This window comes from Cyprinodon tularosa, unplaced genomic scaffold (genome assembly GCF_016077235.1).
Source record: "Cyprinodon tularosa strain WSP-4 unplaced genomic scaffold, ASM1607723v1 ctg961, whole genome shotgun sequence".
In the NCBI taxonomy this organism is placed as follows: Eukaryota; Metazoa; Chordata; class Actinopteri; order Cyprinodontiformes; family Cyprinodontidae; genus Cyprinodon; species Cyprinodon tularosa.
The window spans coordinates 180,192-196,555 of NW_024039742.1; the positions used below are offsets into that span (position 1 = coordinate 180,192).

At 37.9% G+C, this 16,364-nt stretch overlaps 1 protein-coding gene across 1 annotated transcript; it reads right to left on the reverse strand.

The window, feature by feature from the left end:
- Nucleotides 1–8,234: 8,234 nt before the first annotated feature.
- Nucleotides 8,235–15,590, reverse strand: LOC119776867 (SH2 domain-containing protein 3C-like). The gene is made up of 7 exons (XM_038275493.1): nucleotides 15,536–15,590; nucleotides 14,787–15,244; nucleotides 13,169–13,284; nucleotides 11,498–11,669; nucleotides 10,916–11,027; nucleotides 10,625–10,831; nucleotides 8,235–8,695 (listed from the first exon to the last, which is right to left on the reverse strand). The coding sequence occupies exons 1-7, from the start codon at nucleotides 15,588–15,590 to the stop codon at nucleotides 8,526–8,528; spliced, it is 1,290 nt and encodes a 429-aa protein (XP_038131421.1). The 3' UTR covers nucleotides 8,235–8,525.
- Between the last annotated feature and the right edge of the window lie 774 nt (nucleotides 15,591–16,364).

The following is a 16,364-nucleotide window of genomic DNA, read 5'->3' on the forward strand; positions in this document are numbered from 1 at the left end:
TGGAGCTGATTTTTGTTTGCAAATTATTTTCCAATGACACGTGTTGGTTTAACCAAACGTTTTTCCCCCGGAGGGCTTACCGTCTTTCCCTCTCCGTCTGTCATGATGCCTTTTTTTTTTTTTTTTTTTGAAAGTCAGTCCAGTTTTTATTTTATTTTCCACTTGCGAAGGTCCCGTAGCAGTCACTAGCCAGTTGTCCACTCACCAGTCACCAATGCAGTGCGTGATCATGCTGCTTCAGAATTCCCTCCGTAAATCCTTTGCTTAAATCTTCTTTCCACCTTCAGAAAACCTCTCCAATGTTTGTAATCCAATGTCAAGCAAGTCTTCTTACTAATGTAGAGGTTTAATCTTGGTGAGACTGCAAGGAAAGTGCTATTTCTTACGCTGATATTCTCCGAACCAAAGTTACAGTTTCCACTGTGAATGTCCATGTAATTGAAATAAATCCACTCCACAACGTCTTGAAGATGAAAACTGAAGTTTAGTATTCTTCTTAAAGCTTACAAAACGTACATGAATGAACAAAAATATCCTATGATGAAAATAAAAGGTTTAAAGTCTTTCATAAAGTTGAAGAGCAACAGCTAAGAAGACTGTTCGCTTCCACGGTTCCATGCAATCTAAAAATAAACATGCGAGAGGCTGAGGAAGCCGGCTCGTCCATCCTTAAAGTAGGGTGACCATATTTTCATTTGGGAAAACCAGGACACCTTGGAGCGGGGGGGGGGGGGGGGGGGGGGGGGGGGTGATATTGAAAGAACAAATGTCTCATCATCGGGATTTGCTCCGTGATCAGAGGAAATGTTACTTGGCGCAGAACAGTTGTGAAAATTTGAAGTTCAGTTTAATATAATAATACAACTCTGTGAATAGTTCCATCTGAAATTAATGAAAATAGTTGTTTTAATGGTTATTGAGTCAGATATGTGGTGGTAATGTTTGGTTTATCTAAAGGTTTTTATCTGTTACTCTGTAAATGAGTTTGGCTGTAATTTAAGGACAGATTCTAATAGATCTGCAGAGTGGGAACTATAAATCTGATAGGATTTTAATTTTTTTTATTGTTGTTTTGCACAATATGCTTAACTAAGTATTTTTTGTTGTTGAATATTAGAGATTTTGCAGATATATTTTGTAGATACATTGTTTAGATTTACTTATATATTTCTAACCCTTTTATAGAATAGAATAGAACATCCCTTTATTGTCCCACAATGGGCAAATTTACAGCAGCAAAAAGATTATTGAAAATGGTCACACAAATGAGGACCTTAGACAAATGTATAAGAATAACATAATAGGGAAGAGTTAAATTATAAAAAATAAAATTCTGTAAAGTGTTTTAACAATATAAAACTATCATTACATTTGATTTGATTTGTTCCTGCTCCCGGTGGTTGGAACATTTATTCCACTCTGGATTCTTGTGAGTGTAGTCTTTGTTCACTTTAACTTTTTAAAAAATAAATAAATAAACAAACAGTTTTGAAAACCTCGGTATTCATTCTTTTCCTGCTTTGTGTGTCAACTTTCACGGTTGCTAAGCAACAGAGCATACCGCGGTAAAACCCGCCGAAGGGAGGACCTGTTCAAATTTACAGACAGAACTCTTCCGGCCTCCTTATTTTCAAGGACTCCGAAGGATCCAGTCTAGGTAGACCGCGTCCTTGGAGGATGCAGCCCAGGATTTCGAACGGAGGCTCTGATTAAGAACAGGGCTGCCCGCACTGACGCGGCTCAGGGATTACGTCACACGGAGCGTTGTGCGCAGTGAAATCAGGACATTTCCTCACTTTCTAAAAAAAAACCCGGGACGCCCGGGACAGGACGTGAAATACTGATATGTCCCGGGAAATACGGACGTTTGGTCACCCTACTCGACAGTACACATTTTTTTTTTATCCAAAATCCAAGTAACCTTATAAACATGAATTCTTATTCTTTTAACTTTGTACATAAAATATTTATCATTTTAATCATGAAATATATCCATCTATCAAATTAGAAATTCAAATTAAATTATTATCTATCTTTTTAAGCATTCTTAAGCAATTTCTATTTATTTAAACTAAAAGTCCACTTTGGCCGCTACAAGGAGTATTAATTAATATTAACAAAAATTAATAAAGCAAGAATGCTGAAGGACTGTTGAGGGGAGCTTCTGTGCTGAAAATGTTTGGCTCTAATCAAAAGGCAGAAAAATGTGGCACAAATCTGTTCTTTTTCTTTTTTGATGAATTGATCAGGTCATAATTTTTAAAACAGATATAAGCGCTCAGATTTGCCCCATATCCAATTTATTCAAAGTAACATTTGGTCTCACTCATACACGGTCTTAAATGTAATTCTTCCTGAACTTGCAAACTGATGTCATTTTCCATCAACATCTGTCCCAATTCTGCGCCGGTAGAAGGTGATAGCTAGCCTGACGTAGTCCGGCTCAATTCTAGTCAGAATATGAGTCTGATACTGCTCCATAGAGCTGTGATTATGCGGCGTGTTTCGAACGAACCAGGAAAAAAAATGCCTCTGCACTCAATTGGATAGACCTACAACCAATAAGAGCAACGGAGTGCGTGACGTATGTTAAGCGAGGCATAGTTGTTGTCCACAAAAATCAAAGCGTGCAGTTTCACGCCTAGAATAAAAAGATGAGACTTGATCGCGTTTCTCTGTTCCTCTTTTAAAATTAATTTGCTGTCGATATCTTCTAGAACAGACCTAATAGCAGAATCTACTCACCCAAACTCTCCAGCGGCAGCCATTATTGTTTTCACCCAAGCGCGCTTTGGTCACGTGGTTGATTACGTTACTCTTGATCATCTGTCCATCATCGTATAAAGTCCGCCCTGACAATTTGATTGGATCGCCTGACAGTGGGCGATAATACTCGCGCTACTATGGAGCAGAGCCAGACCGAACTTCCCCGAACTCAAACCTTGTGGGCGGGACTAAGTTCTGACTGGCACCCAGGCTAGGTGATAGCAGCTAGCAAGATGGAAATCTTGCTACTTAAAAAAATTAAAGGAACACTTTGTAATCAGAGTATAGCATCAAGTTAATTAAACTTCTGGGATATGGATTTGGCCAGGTAAGTAGCAGAGGAGGTCGTTAATCAGTTTGAGCTGCTTTGTTGTTACTGAAATTAACAACAGGTGCACTAGAGGGGCAACGAGAGGACCATCAAAACAGGAATAGTTTTACAGGTGGAGGCCACTGACATTTTTTCCCCATTTCATCTTTTCTGACACTTTTTCACCAGTTTTGCATTTGGCTAGGGTCACTGTCACTACTGTTAGCACGAGGCGCTACCTGGACCCTACAGAGGTTGCACAGACATTCCAATTACTCCAGGATGGCACATCACTACGTGCCATTGCCAGAAGGTTTGCTGTGTCTCCCAGCACAATCTCAAGAGCATGGAGGAGATTCCAGGAGACAGGCAGTTACTCCAGGAGAGCTGGGCAGAGCTGTAGAAGGTCTTCAACCCATCAGCAGGACCGGTATCTGCTCCTTTGTGCAAGGAAGAGCAGGAGGAGCACTGCCAGAGCCCTACAAAATGACCTCCAGCACGCCACTGGTGTGAATGTCTCTGACCAAACAATCAGAAACAGACTCCATAAGGGTGGCCCCAGGGCCCGACGTCCTCTAGTGGGCCCTGTGCTCACTGCCCGGCACCGTGGAGCTCGATTGGCATTTGCCACATAAGACCGGAATTGGCAGGTCCCCCACTGGCACCCTGTGCTTTTCACAGATGAGAGCAGGTTCACCCTGAGCACATGTGACAGACGTGAAAGGGTCTTGAGAAGCCATGGGGAACGTTATGCTGCCTGTAACATCGTTCAGCATGAACGGTTTGGTGGTGGGTCGGTGATGGTCTGGGGAGGCATATCCATGGAGGAACACACAGACCTATACAGGCTAGACAACACCACCCTGACTGCCATTAGGTATCGGGATGAAATCCTTGCACCCATTGTCAGACCCTATGCTGGTGCAGTGGGTCCTGGGTTCCTCCTGGTGCACGACTATGCCCGGCCCCATGTGGCGAGAGTATGCAGGCAGTTCCTGGAAGATGAAGGAATTGATACCATTGATTTTTTCGCACGCCAGCCTGACCTAAATCCAATAGAACACATACATTATGTTTCGATCCATCCGAGGCCAACCAGATTGCACCTCAGACTGTCCAGGAGCTCAGTGATGCCCTGGTTTAGATCTGGGAGGAGATACCCCAGGACGCCATCCGTCGTCTCATTAGGAGCATTCCTCGACGTTGTCAGGCATGCATACACGCACGTGGGGGCCAAAAAAATTACTGAATACCATTTTGAGTTGCTGCAATGACATTTCAGCAAAATGGACTAGCCTGCCGCATAATTTTTTCACTTTCATTTTTGGGGTGTCTTTGAATTCAGCCCTCTGTAGGTTAATAATTTTACTTTTAATTTCCATCAAATGATGTGGCATCCTTTTGGTCCTAACACAATGAGATCTGATGTGTTTTCAAAGTGGTCCTTTAGTTTTTTTGAGCAGTATATATATATATATATATATATATATATATATATATATATATATATATATATATATATATATATATATATATATATATATATATATATATACACAAACACACACACATATTCTGATGTAGTATTTAACAATTTAATGTTCAAATGGCTTTTGCCACATTTAAGGTTTATTTTTAGTTTAGTTTTTGCTACATTATTAAATATGTCATATTTTCAGTATGAAAACATACTGTAATTTTGTTCCACAATCCATACCAGGAGGTGGCGGTAATGCACTTTCAAATGTTTTGCCAACCGCCATTAAACCATTAAAAATAAAAACTACTCCTGTTCGTCTATACTGGTCCAAACTCATCCTTGAAATAAATTTAATTATAATGTAAACAGGAAGTCCCACTGATTGCATTAGTTTGTTTTGTTTTCGTTTTGTTTTCCCCCCAGGGGTTTGGGGTAGTGATGGTTAATAAGGCATCTTGAAGCCAAACTATTGATACTGTGAGTCTCACAGAATACTGACACCTACTGGACATTTATAGACACTACAGGCAGCTTATTTGACAGACTAAACTGAATTGATTTGATGACCTAGTACAATGATATTTGATAATTTAACTTATTGTAGGTTATATTGTATTATTTTATATCTATGTTTAAATTGAAAATATCTTTGATAAATAATGTAACCATATAACGTGAAAATTTAGGGGAAAATTTGAATGAGGATGCTTGTGGAATACATTTAAAAATGTGATTTAAACTCCAATAAGTAAAGTAAAAACAGTAAATAGACTAAGAGTCAGTTTGAAATTAACTGTAATTCAGATAAATTGTGTGATAATTGAGAGGAAAAGTATGACACAACGAAAAAAGTAAAATAAAGATGCAACGGTTCAAGTGTTCCTATTCCTTTTAGACTGCTTGAAAATACTGCAAAAGATGAGATATTTTTTTAGCAGATGCATCATGTTGACAGATATGTTTTTAATTAATTATAATAATTTAATTGAGCCACTCAGTTAGAACCGATAAAGTGTTTTTTATGGCAAGCCAAGAGCCCCACTATTCGCATCTATTATCATGTTAAGATAGAAATTCACCCGTTTTCAAAACAGCACCCATTTTCCAAAATTGTGCCGCCTTTCACATCTGTCATGATGACAAGTACCGCTTTTTATATCCGTCATGATGTCAAGCGTCGCTTTTTACGTCCGTCATGATGGTTCCTGACGCGCGTCGTTACCCAGACAACACTCGTCGAAGACACACATTTTCCTATTATGATATTGTATTATAATAATTATTTCCTTCCTTCTTGTCGGACATGAATCGACATGCATCGCTAACCAATGTTTTGTGCTGTACAGGTATTACTTGCAACAGTTCACATTTTCTACAGCTAAGTGTTGGCGCAGTGGTTAGAGCGACAGCACGTCATGCAAATCTCTTGCTTCAACACTATGGCGAGTCAAGAGTGCCACTATTTGCATCTAATAAAACATGATAATTAGAGTTGAATAGTGGCCCTCTTAGCTTGCCATAGTTTTCTCTATGGACTCGACGCATGCATGCATCGGTGTTAATGGACCCATCGCTAGTTTGGGGGGAGGTGGAGATAAACCTTCCTCTTTATCAAGTGTTACTACAAAATACCACATGTTTAATTTGATTTGCTGCCTACATCCATGAACTAGAAATTTGTATAATTTTAAGTTTTTTAAAACAGCAGCATATGAAACAAATTCAGAAGCTGATCATCACTGAAGCCAGCTCATAATTATTATAGAAAGCAACAGCATCAAATTCCAGAGATTTGTTTTCCTAAGAATATATTGGCATCAAGAAACTATGATAAAAAAAAACATCTGAATAGATCAGGATAGGATTAGAAATAAATTTAGTAAAAGAAAATATTTTCCTGCATTTTATTTGCTCTGAAGCTGATCTTTATTTTATCAAAACAATAAATAGAGCACATGGTGTTATGATTTCTTTTAAACACTAGAAGGCGCTATTTCACACTACAGAAGTTAAGTTTTTCTTTTCCTAATCTTTTAATAAACTCAGAAAAAAAAAACACTTCAAAGAAACTCACCAAGAAAAAAAAAAAAAGTTTTTTTTATATATAAATTTATGTTCAGGAACATTAGACATCAACATAAGTCCATTACATTTTGAAATAACATTACAGAAACAAGAATCATGCAGGAGGAATTTTTATTCAATTAAGATCATTTTCAAAAAGAAAAAAAGAAAAATATTAACAGTTACAACACCTATATATAAATATTAGATATCAACAAAGTTTAAGACTAAAAACATTTCTTTACATATTTGAGTTATTGCTGTGAGAAGCTGCTTCCTCAAACGGATACGGCTTTCATATCTATTTCTTTAAAACATTTGAATATTTACTTTAATAAGTTCATTATTTTATATTAAATATTGATTGATAAATGTAGTAAATTAAGATTTGAAAATAAAACTGTAGAGACATTGTCGTTGTATGAGTTATATTCAATGAAGGTCCAGCCTTCAGGCGGATTGAAGCATTTCTACACATTGCTTGGCTATTTGCTTCTTTCAATCGTGTTTGGAGTTTAATCTTTTTCTTGTTTTTATAAATGGTCTAAAAGTTTTTATATATTGTTTGTTCGTTTATCTGTTTATTATTGTTAAAAATTTGTATTTTTTTATTAGTACAGTTCTTTTGTGTTTAGTTTTTTGTTTATTCTTGTTTTATTTGTTCATTCAGATTTGCTTTTCTTAAATCAGCCTTACTCTTTCACTCTGTGTGAGGAGTTTCTCTGTATCTCAGAGTCATTCTGTTTGAGTTCATTAGTGTTCCTGCCTCAGCTCCCCTGCTTTCATTAACCAACAGCTGTTCCACACCTGCTTTGGATAGCTCATCTGCTTCCTTAGGCCTGGTTTATGCTTGATGCGCGGCCAAATGATGTCATTTTGGACTTCTACCCCCCCCCGCGAGGTGGAGCACCTAGGAAAAATTTTTAACCACGCAGATGGATACATGCAGAAAACATGGCGAACAAGCAGCAGCTCTTGCTGGCGAGGGTTCGCAAACGTAAACATCTACAGACTTCCTGTGATTTAGCCCCTAAATATCAGCACATTGTGGAAAAACTCCAGGAAAGAAATATTAATCTGGAATGGCATGAAGTGGCTGAATAACGAGGCCTTCAGTCATTTCCCACTCCTGCCTCACAATCTAAGCTCCTGTTTTCCATGTATTTCGCTGAATTCTTCCATTATTACAGTAACCGTTTCTTTGCCTCTGCTCCATATTCTTTACAAGACCTGTAAGATTTCTGTTTTATTTTTAGTAAAACCTCCACTATGCTCAAACTAAATTCCTGTCTTTATTTCGGTCCAACAAAATACCTACAACACCTGACAGGTTTATCTTTGTCTCAGTTATCGTTTTCATCAAAAGAAACCAGGTATCGATCGCAATATTAGCGGCAATGTTAACAGCCTCCTGCTGGGACGTTCTGATCTGGACTTTAGTTTCCTCTGTGGCTCAGGAATACTACAATGATGCAAAAAAATCTGTTAAGTTTTAAAGTTACATATTTCTAGGGTTTAAGAGTTAAAACTCATAAATGTAAACACGCAAACAAAGCCATAAGATATTTTATATTATATTCCCTTTCAGCAAAGAAATGTTGTCATGTCAGAAACCATTTGTGCTTTGAACCATTTTGAACGGCGTATATAAAGTTACAGGTCTTTGTTATTTTGCATTCCCTGCTTGTTCACACTCTTCTTTAGACTGTTTGGAACAAGTTTCCCTCAAGCAGGCTCGGATAAAAAAACAAAAACTGGCTCAGATAAGAAAAAAAAAAACCCACCTCCATTTGGTGACATAATGATGTGGGACATTTAAGATGACATGAACTGATGTCAGTTACATAGAAGCAGGATAATTAATAACTTAAAGCTTGTTGCACAGTTTATGATCAAAGGTTTGGATCAATGTCGTCTGGTTGCCGGTTCGAGTCTGTTGGACAGGGCGGTCAGCACCTGGTCGAACTTGGAGTATCTAAGAACCTGGTCCTCCTCGGCTCCCCTGCTCCCCCATAGCAGCCTCATCTGGAAGTCCGTGAGGAAGATCTCCTTAACCCCTTCCTGCTCCTGGAAACCTGGAACAAAACATTCCAACATCAGCATTTTGGCTCCAGCTCACATCAGTTACACGTATTTCTTTTACTGTTATCAGCAATATCTTGTGCAATTTACTATTTAATACCCTGTGCAATAACCTGTTTCTCTACATTTGACACCCAATGCAATAACTAATATATAAATATCCATTAATGTAAATACCCATGTAAACACCCTGAGCAAATAACCCTGTATAATAATCCTACTATAAAAATCTGAAAGCACTGTATATACTGTATATATCCTTGCACCTTTTCTTCCTTTGGCACCTTTTTATTCTTTGACAATTTAAGCTGAGGTCACGAGAAAATTTCTCCACTGTGAGATCATTAAAATCAATCAACCAATCAATTGATCACTCAATCACTCGTCTTAACAATGCCACCTCTGAGATTACAAGCATGTGTTGCTGCCACTCAGAGTAACTTTTATCTTAATATTAAACTGGGTTCAGTTTTTTGTTGGGGCTTTTAGAAATCACATAAAATGATCTTCACTATATTCAAATGTTTATCCTCTAGCAGAAGTAGCGGGTCTAGCTAAAAACATAAATAACCAATGTTTCAAATCAAGAAGCCGACGCATGAGGTTATTGTTGCTTTAACTCCTGCTAAATGACTTAGGGGAACTTTTTTAAACTGGTGTTTTGTTTTCTTCCTACAGAAAATATTTGTTTGTAAAGTCTGTTGGATTTATGTCCCGTATAGACAGTAACTGTGTCGACATACATTTATTTAAAATTCTATTTACTTTTTCCTCCCAATTTTTAACTTCTTATCATTACATTCAAATTTTGATAGAAACAGAGTCTGAACAATGTGAGACAGATGCAAAAAAAGAGGAAGAAAACATTTTCACTAAAATGAATATTGAGGTTTCTAGCATAGAATCTAAACAGTGTGTAGTGAAGCTATTCTCTATTTTATCACTTTTTTTAAACAGTCCAGAGACACATTACGACATTACGGAGTATTAGGGCCAGGCAAGAGATTTTTTTTTCTTCTATTTCGGGAATAAAGTCATAACATTACGAGAATAAAGTTCTAATATTACGAGAATGAAGTCATGATACCACTACCCGTTTCAGAGAGAAAGCTTCGAGCTCCGACCAGCATCTGATGGCCGACCAGCTCCACCAATCAGCAACCTGAGTCCATTTTGACATCCTGGCTAAAATATTTCCTTATTTGTCAAACCAGAACCAAAGTATAACTTCACATAATGCTCGACATTCCACATTTTAGGGAAGAAAGTGCTTCTTGTAAGAGTTGTCATAAAACACAACTTGTTTCTCGTAATTTTAGGACTTTATTCTCTTGATTTTAGGACTATTCTCATTGTGACTTTTCTCTCTTAATATTATGACCTTATTCTCTTAATGTTACTACTTTATTCTTGTAATTGTACGAATTTATTCTCGTAATGTTACAACTTTATTCTCGTAATTATACGAATTTATTCTCGAAATAGAAAAAAAAAAAATCTCTAGCCTGGCCCTAATACTCCGTCATAACAAACAAAATGCAGAAAGAGCTTTTTTTTAAAATCTCTATTGTCAAAAATATTTTTAATACAGTCCCTAAATCGTTTACATAACATTGAGTAGAAAAATGATTAATGTCAACGTGAACAGGTCCTTAGTATACTGCTGCGGTCTCTCTACACATTGTTATAAACCTTTGGCCAAATTATTGATTCTAGAGATGTTTTTATTTACATTATAAATTATAATTAATTTGCTGGTCGTAGGTCGTTTTAATGACCTGAATCCTTTTCTGGCATCCACCATGATTCTGTCAGTTTTAGAAAACTCTTAAAATGAAAGAGAAATAATAATGTGGGGTAAAAGAGCTTTTATTCATCACAATTCAGGAATCTTAATGGAACCATAATTTCCAGATTCTTACCCCGTAATCTGCCTTCAGAGTTAGAGCTGTAGATCCCCCCCAGCTGAGCCATAGTTCTCGCTGCTGCCAGGTGCAGCATGACCACCTCCACCCCGACCTCTGCGGTCTCCCAGGGCTCTGTCCCGTCTCCAACTGCAGAGCTCTTCTCCAGCAGGGTGAGGAGGGGGAGGACGTGGGGGAAGGTAGTACTGGACAGCGGACAGCTTTCTGCAGGACAAACAGCAACAGAGACTCATTGATCAATTCAAATCTGGATTCACAGATTTTATTAAATTATGTAATATTATTTACCTCTTCCATCATTCAAGCCCTTAAGAAACGGACGCAGGGTTTTCTCAAAGAGAATGGCGCCCTCTGTGTGTCGCTGCCGTAACGTTATCCATGTCTGCTCCAGACGAGACACCTGAGACATAAATCATCAAAAAAGACCCAAACGAAATCAGACAGAGCATTGAATTGCAGAAGCCTCACAGCGGGAATCTCACCATCTTCCCTCCCTCAATTAAAAGCAACCAGTAAAGCTATGCAAGAACATTTTGTGGTAATTATGACACTTTTTTTCTAGCAAAACCTAAACTAAATCTTCACCTTCAACATAAATAAATCCCTCAGGATAGTTATGAAAGCAATATTCACATCTTTACGACCAGAGATAATGAAGAAGTGCTGGTAATGTTCAGTTCTCTGTGTGTAGGGAGTAATATTTTATGGTTTACTTATGACAGACAGTGTATTTATCAATAACCTGTAGATCTTGTTCAACTCTACCACAGTTGGAAACAAGCCCACTGGACATTTGTTGCATGTCAGCTTGTTCTCTCCTATCTCCATCCATAAAGATAAACAAATAGCACTATCATATGCTTCTCTCACCTGCGGCAGCTCCAACGCTCTCATAACGGCGGCAAAGCCGAACATGTTGCCCAAGGTTGTCTTTAATTCGGCTGCGATCTGGATTATTTTATGCAGCAGGGCGGCTCTCTCCTCCGTCGTTCCAGTGCAGCCCAACACGTTTACAGCCAACATGGTGGCCATGGTCTGAAACCTGCAGAAACACATCAGATCCTGATCAGCAGTGGTATTCACTCAGTTTAGGCGGATATAGTTAAAGCCACAAGTCATCTGAGAAAAGTGAAATAAACTGGAAAAGTCATGCAAAATTATACTAACAGTACTTGGTCATTTTTAGATTTGCAGAAATATTTTAAAGTCTAAAAAGTCAATTGTAAGAATCTTTGGGTTAGAGCAGTGCATTTGTGCTCTGAGAAGGTTGCAAGTCCTGGTTTGATCCACACAGCCTCTAGTCTGGGTTCCTGAGCAAAACCCTTAGCTTCACACTGCTCCCCGGGGGCCACACAATGGCAGCCCACTGCTCCCCAAGGGGATGGGATGAATGTAGAGAGTAAATTTCCCCCATTGTGGAAAAATAAAGGGATTTACATTCGCATAAAGTCATAATGGTGACCTGAATTAGAACAAAAAGTTACTACACTGAAATGCTATATTTTTAGTTTTTCTGTTTGCAGAATATAGAATCTGATCTTTGGTAGTTTTGACTCAGCTGAGCTTTTAAGTAATCAGAAACATCAACCATTCGTTGTTTATTCCCTGCTTGCCGATGCATGGTTACGGGTTTGGCTGGCGAACATTTCACTGGGAAAAAAAGTGGGACACAGCAGATCAAATACAAGATTGTGACATAGAAGAAACAACCATGTGCTGCATGTATGCCTTGTGGGGATCTAGAGACACCACTTTACCCAGTTATCATGATTTTAGGCTGCTAATTAAATCAGAAAAACTGACTTTCCGTGCATTGTTAACTCAGGAGCCTTTTCTAGATCAAACATCCTTTCTTATCTGTGCAATATTTTGCAGATTGCGCTGAGTTTCATTGGTGACTGCTAAATAAGGGAGCAGCAGAAAAAACGTCTCCATCTTTATCTTATTTTCTTAAATGAGTAATTCTATGGTAATGATTTGTTTTAAGCGTTCCAATCAGGTTTTAAAGTTCATCAAAGCACTAAAACAGTCCTGGTCAAAGTCACCAATGATATCCTCATGGCTTTAGATAACAGACTTTTGTCTGTGCTTCTTTTGTTAGATTTCAGTGCTGAATTCAAGATACATTAGTGTTACTGTTATTATTAGTTTAAAACTATCTTTGACATCATGTCTTATTTCTAACACTGTGTCTGTAAGAATGTTTTTAATCAAACACTATGTAAATCTTCTGCTATTATTCCTGTTTTGCTTAAGTTGCTTCCCTGTGAAATGACAACCTCAAAAGGATGTTTTTCTAATGAATTTGGTGTAAAAACGTGTACGCATGGAGGTGTAGTCGGTTCATGGACAGAAACTTGAGCAATCAGAAACTGAATCTGAATAGGATAGTGTCAACCTTAATATGAAAAATATGAAATTAAGTGTATTGGTTTGAAAATATAAGTTAATATAAACAATATATTAAATGAAGCAAAGTATGAAATTGTCTCTTTTTTTACAGAGAGAGCAGGAGACTTTGTGCCTTAATGTGGGACTCACCTCTCCAGTAGGTCCAGTCTCAGCTGCTGTCCATGTGGCAGCGTCAGCAGCTCCATCCCAGAACCCACTCCCATCTTGCTTTTCATCTCCGGAGTTACTTCCAAAATTCTTGCCACCTGGGAAAATAGCAGTTATTTCTGTTGCATTGGCCATCAAAACATATAAGAATACTAGAAATATGGCATATAATATTGTGTATTTTGGTTATTTTTCAGAATATCACCAGAAAAAGCTGAAGACTTGTTTGAACCAGATGCTGTTTTAAAGATTTGAAGTCCATTTAACCCCTTGCTGCCTGAATTTATAAACATACACATATATATATACACTGTTTGCCTTTAAGTAGATGAATTTGTTTAATTTCTATTTATCTGAAAAATAAGAAAAATGTCTGTATAATACAAATCTGTGACATTTATAGCGGTCAATTATAACATACACTGTTAGGGGCAGAAAGAAGACCTTGCCCTGAAAGTGAAGGGTTGACGGTTCAAGCCCCAGCTCTGGCTTTCATTGTCATTGTATCCTTGGGCAAGACACTTCACCTGCATTGCCTACAGAGTGGGGGTGCCGGCGTACGGTAGCCTTGATTCTGTCAGTAAGCCCCAGGGCAGCTGTGGCTACAATGTAGCTTGCCACCATTAGTGTGTGAGTGAATGACTGAATGGGTGAATGAATGAATGTAGTGTAAAATGCTTTGGTGAAGTCTCCTGACTTTAAAAAGCGCTACACAAGTACAGGTCATTTTCTATTTACCATTTGTGAAAGGTTCCTAGGTCCACACTGAACATGTAATATTACATATGCTATCTTGGTTGTGTATGTAACATAAAGGGTTTATTACATATTTGCAACAATGAGTGTTAAGGGGTTATTAAAAAAACTTTCATGTTTAAAAGTTTATGCCGCAGATGATGAGCTTTATGACCTGGTGCATCTTCTTGTTGAAAACATCAACCAGAGGAAGGGGAAACAGTAAAAGAGGGGACGGACTTATATTTTCCTCTTTTAGCTAAATTTTAATCAGACCATTGCGGCTGGACCTGAGAATAGACCAGGCAATGTTTTCCAGGTTTATAGTCAGTTCCCTGTTCTTAGCAGACAGGATTAGCCTCATGGTTTGACCTCATGTGTGACTGGAAATGGTGCTTTACATTTTTTGTTAATTACTAACTTCCATTGTCATTGACTTTCTCATAATAACATTTTTTGCCTAATATTTTATGCCAATTTTTGTTTTAGAACATTAACTATAAACCCAAAAGTTGATTTTCTAGATTTCCAAATGCAATAAATTGTTTCTATGTGACCAAAGATTTCTTATTTCATGCTACAAGCCTTTCAATAGATGTGTCCAGTGGGTGTACACAGGGCAGTATATTAAAATTCTTGTTTCGAGGTATTTTTTATAAGTACTGATTTAAAACACACTTAAACTTAAATATAATTTTTTTCTATTTTTTTTCTATTTTTTTTTACCAGGCTTTTAAGATAGTAAAAATCAATTTAGATGGATAAAAAAACACCCACAGGTTAAAACATTTAACCACAGCTTTAAAACATTTTTTGACTACTTTTGTTACTATATAGCCCTTGATTCATAGTGCTTCAGTATTACCATGCAGTCAGTCTTGGTGATGTGTTTGGCTGCTATCCTGGGGTCGACCTCAGCCAGCAGCTCCTTCACCTTTCGCAGGATGCTCACTTCTAGGGGCTTGTTTTCTTTTGGCATCAGTGGTGAATTGTACATTCTAGGCTTGAAACAGGAAACCGTCTCCACAACCGCAGAGAAGAACACATTTCCTTCCTTTAAACTCAGTGGGTCTGCATTCAATGGCCCTTCGTCGGTCTGGAGCCTCTCCACGTAGCTCTGAGGGTACAGCTCTGTATAGCCATCTTTAATGGGGGAAGCCAGGCCCTGATGAAGGGGAGGGTTTGAGGGTACATTAAGACGCCTTCTATGCAGGGGGCAGCTGGAAGAGGTCAGGGACTGAGCATTGTCTGACAAGTTTGATAATGACGGAGATGGTGCGACAATGGCTGCCCGGCTGCAACAAGGGCTTCTGGATTGTGGTGCTGGAGGAGAGAGAAAAAAAGAAAGTTCAATGCTTCAAAGTGCTTTACAGTACATTCAGTCACCTTCATGAAAACCTTAGCCTTAATTTGATGCTAAAGTTCTTCTCTTATATAATAAATGTTCGTGTATATGATCCTTACACTCAATCAATGGATCAGTTTCATAGAAATATGAGAGAAAGGGTTGCTCTTTTTTTCATATCAAATTTGTTCACAAAGGCACAAATTAACTCTGCAAACTATGAAACATGTGACCTGCTTCCTGGAAATGATCCATCCATCCGTCCTGACCTCCACCATTTCCTACAAAATCAGTGTTTAACGTCAGAATGGAGTAAACCACCATTGCCTAATGTTTTTTGTTGATTACTTATTTAAAGTCTGGCAGTCTAGGGGCGAGAGGTGGGGTACAACCTGGACAGGTCCACCCTCAAAAAACACACACACACACACACAATACAGACACACTGTGTGCTACATTGATGAAAAACCATCGTTGATTAGAGTGATATGAAAATATATCTTTAACAAGTTCACGTGATCATCTGCATTACAGCACCTTCCCTGAATTCACATTTTTATCCATGATTTATTTGCTGCATGGAATCAATGATCATCTAAATCTCACTAAGGCTGTGATTTGTCTGAATCTCCACTTGTGTAACAGCTTTTTAAAAATCCTGCTCTGTTTACACCACTTTGTTCCCTAAAAAGAGTCACTATAATGTAGGCTAATGTTAAGGTTTAATACTCAGGGTAGGTTGTTCTATTATTTCTTATTTCTAGGATTTTTAAATGTCTTTTTCAGATCAACGGATTTCATATAATCATGTAATAATCATAATGATATAAAATTAAATGTACTTGTGCTAAAGTATGTATTTATTCATCAAAGTTTAAAAGCCAATCTGTTTTTAAATCTGAACAAAAGCAGAATTGACCACGGCAAATATTTGACATTGCCATTTAAAATTCAATCAAAAGAAAAATGTTAAGATGTAAGAGGAGCAAACAAAAGACATGCCATATGGTTACTGTCTTTGCTCTGCATGAACCTGCAGCCACCGGTCAATATTATCTCAGTACTACATCTAAAGTTCAGCACAGGGCCATTCCTGCT

Bases quoted from the DNA above. Each gene is read 5' to 3' on its own strand.
- LOC119776867 (XM_038275493.1), bottom strand. From the start codon at position 15,590: ATGGTGGTTTACTCCATTCTGACGTTAAACACTGATTTTGTAGGAAAT. The intron at 11,028-11,497 runs GTGAGAGAAGCA...TTTATGTCTCAG, and splicing joins GAGCGTTGGAGCTGCCGCAG to GTGTCTCGTCTGGAGCAGAC. The intron at 8,696-10,624 runs GTAAGAATCTGG...GTTTTGTTCCAG, and splicing joins CTCTGAAGGCAGATTACGGG to GTTTCCAGGAGCAGGAAGGG.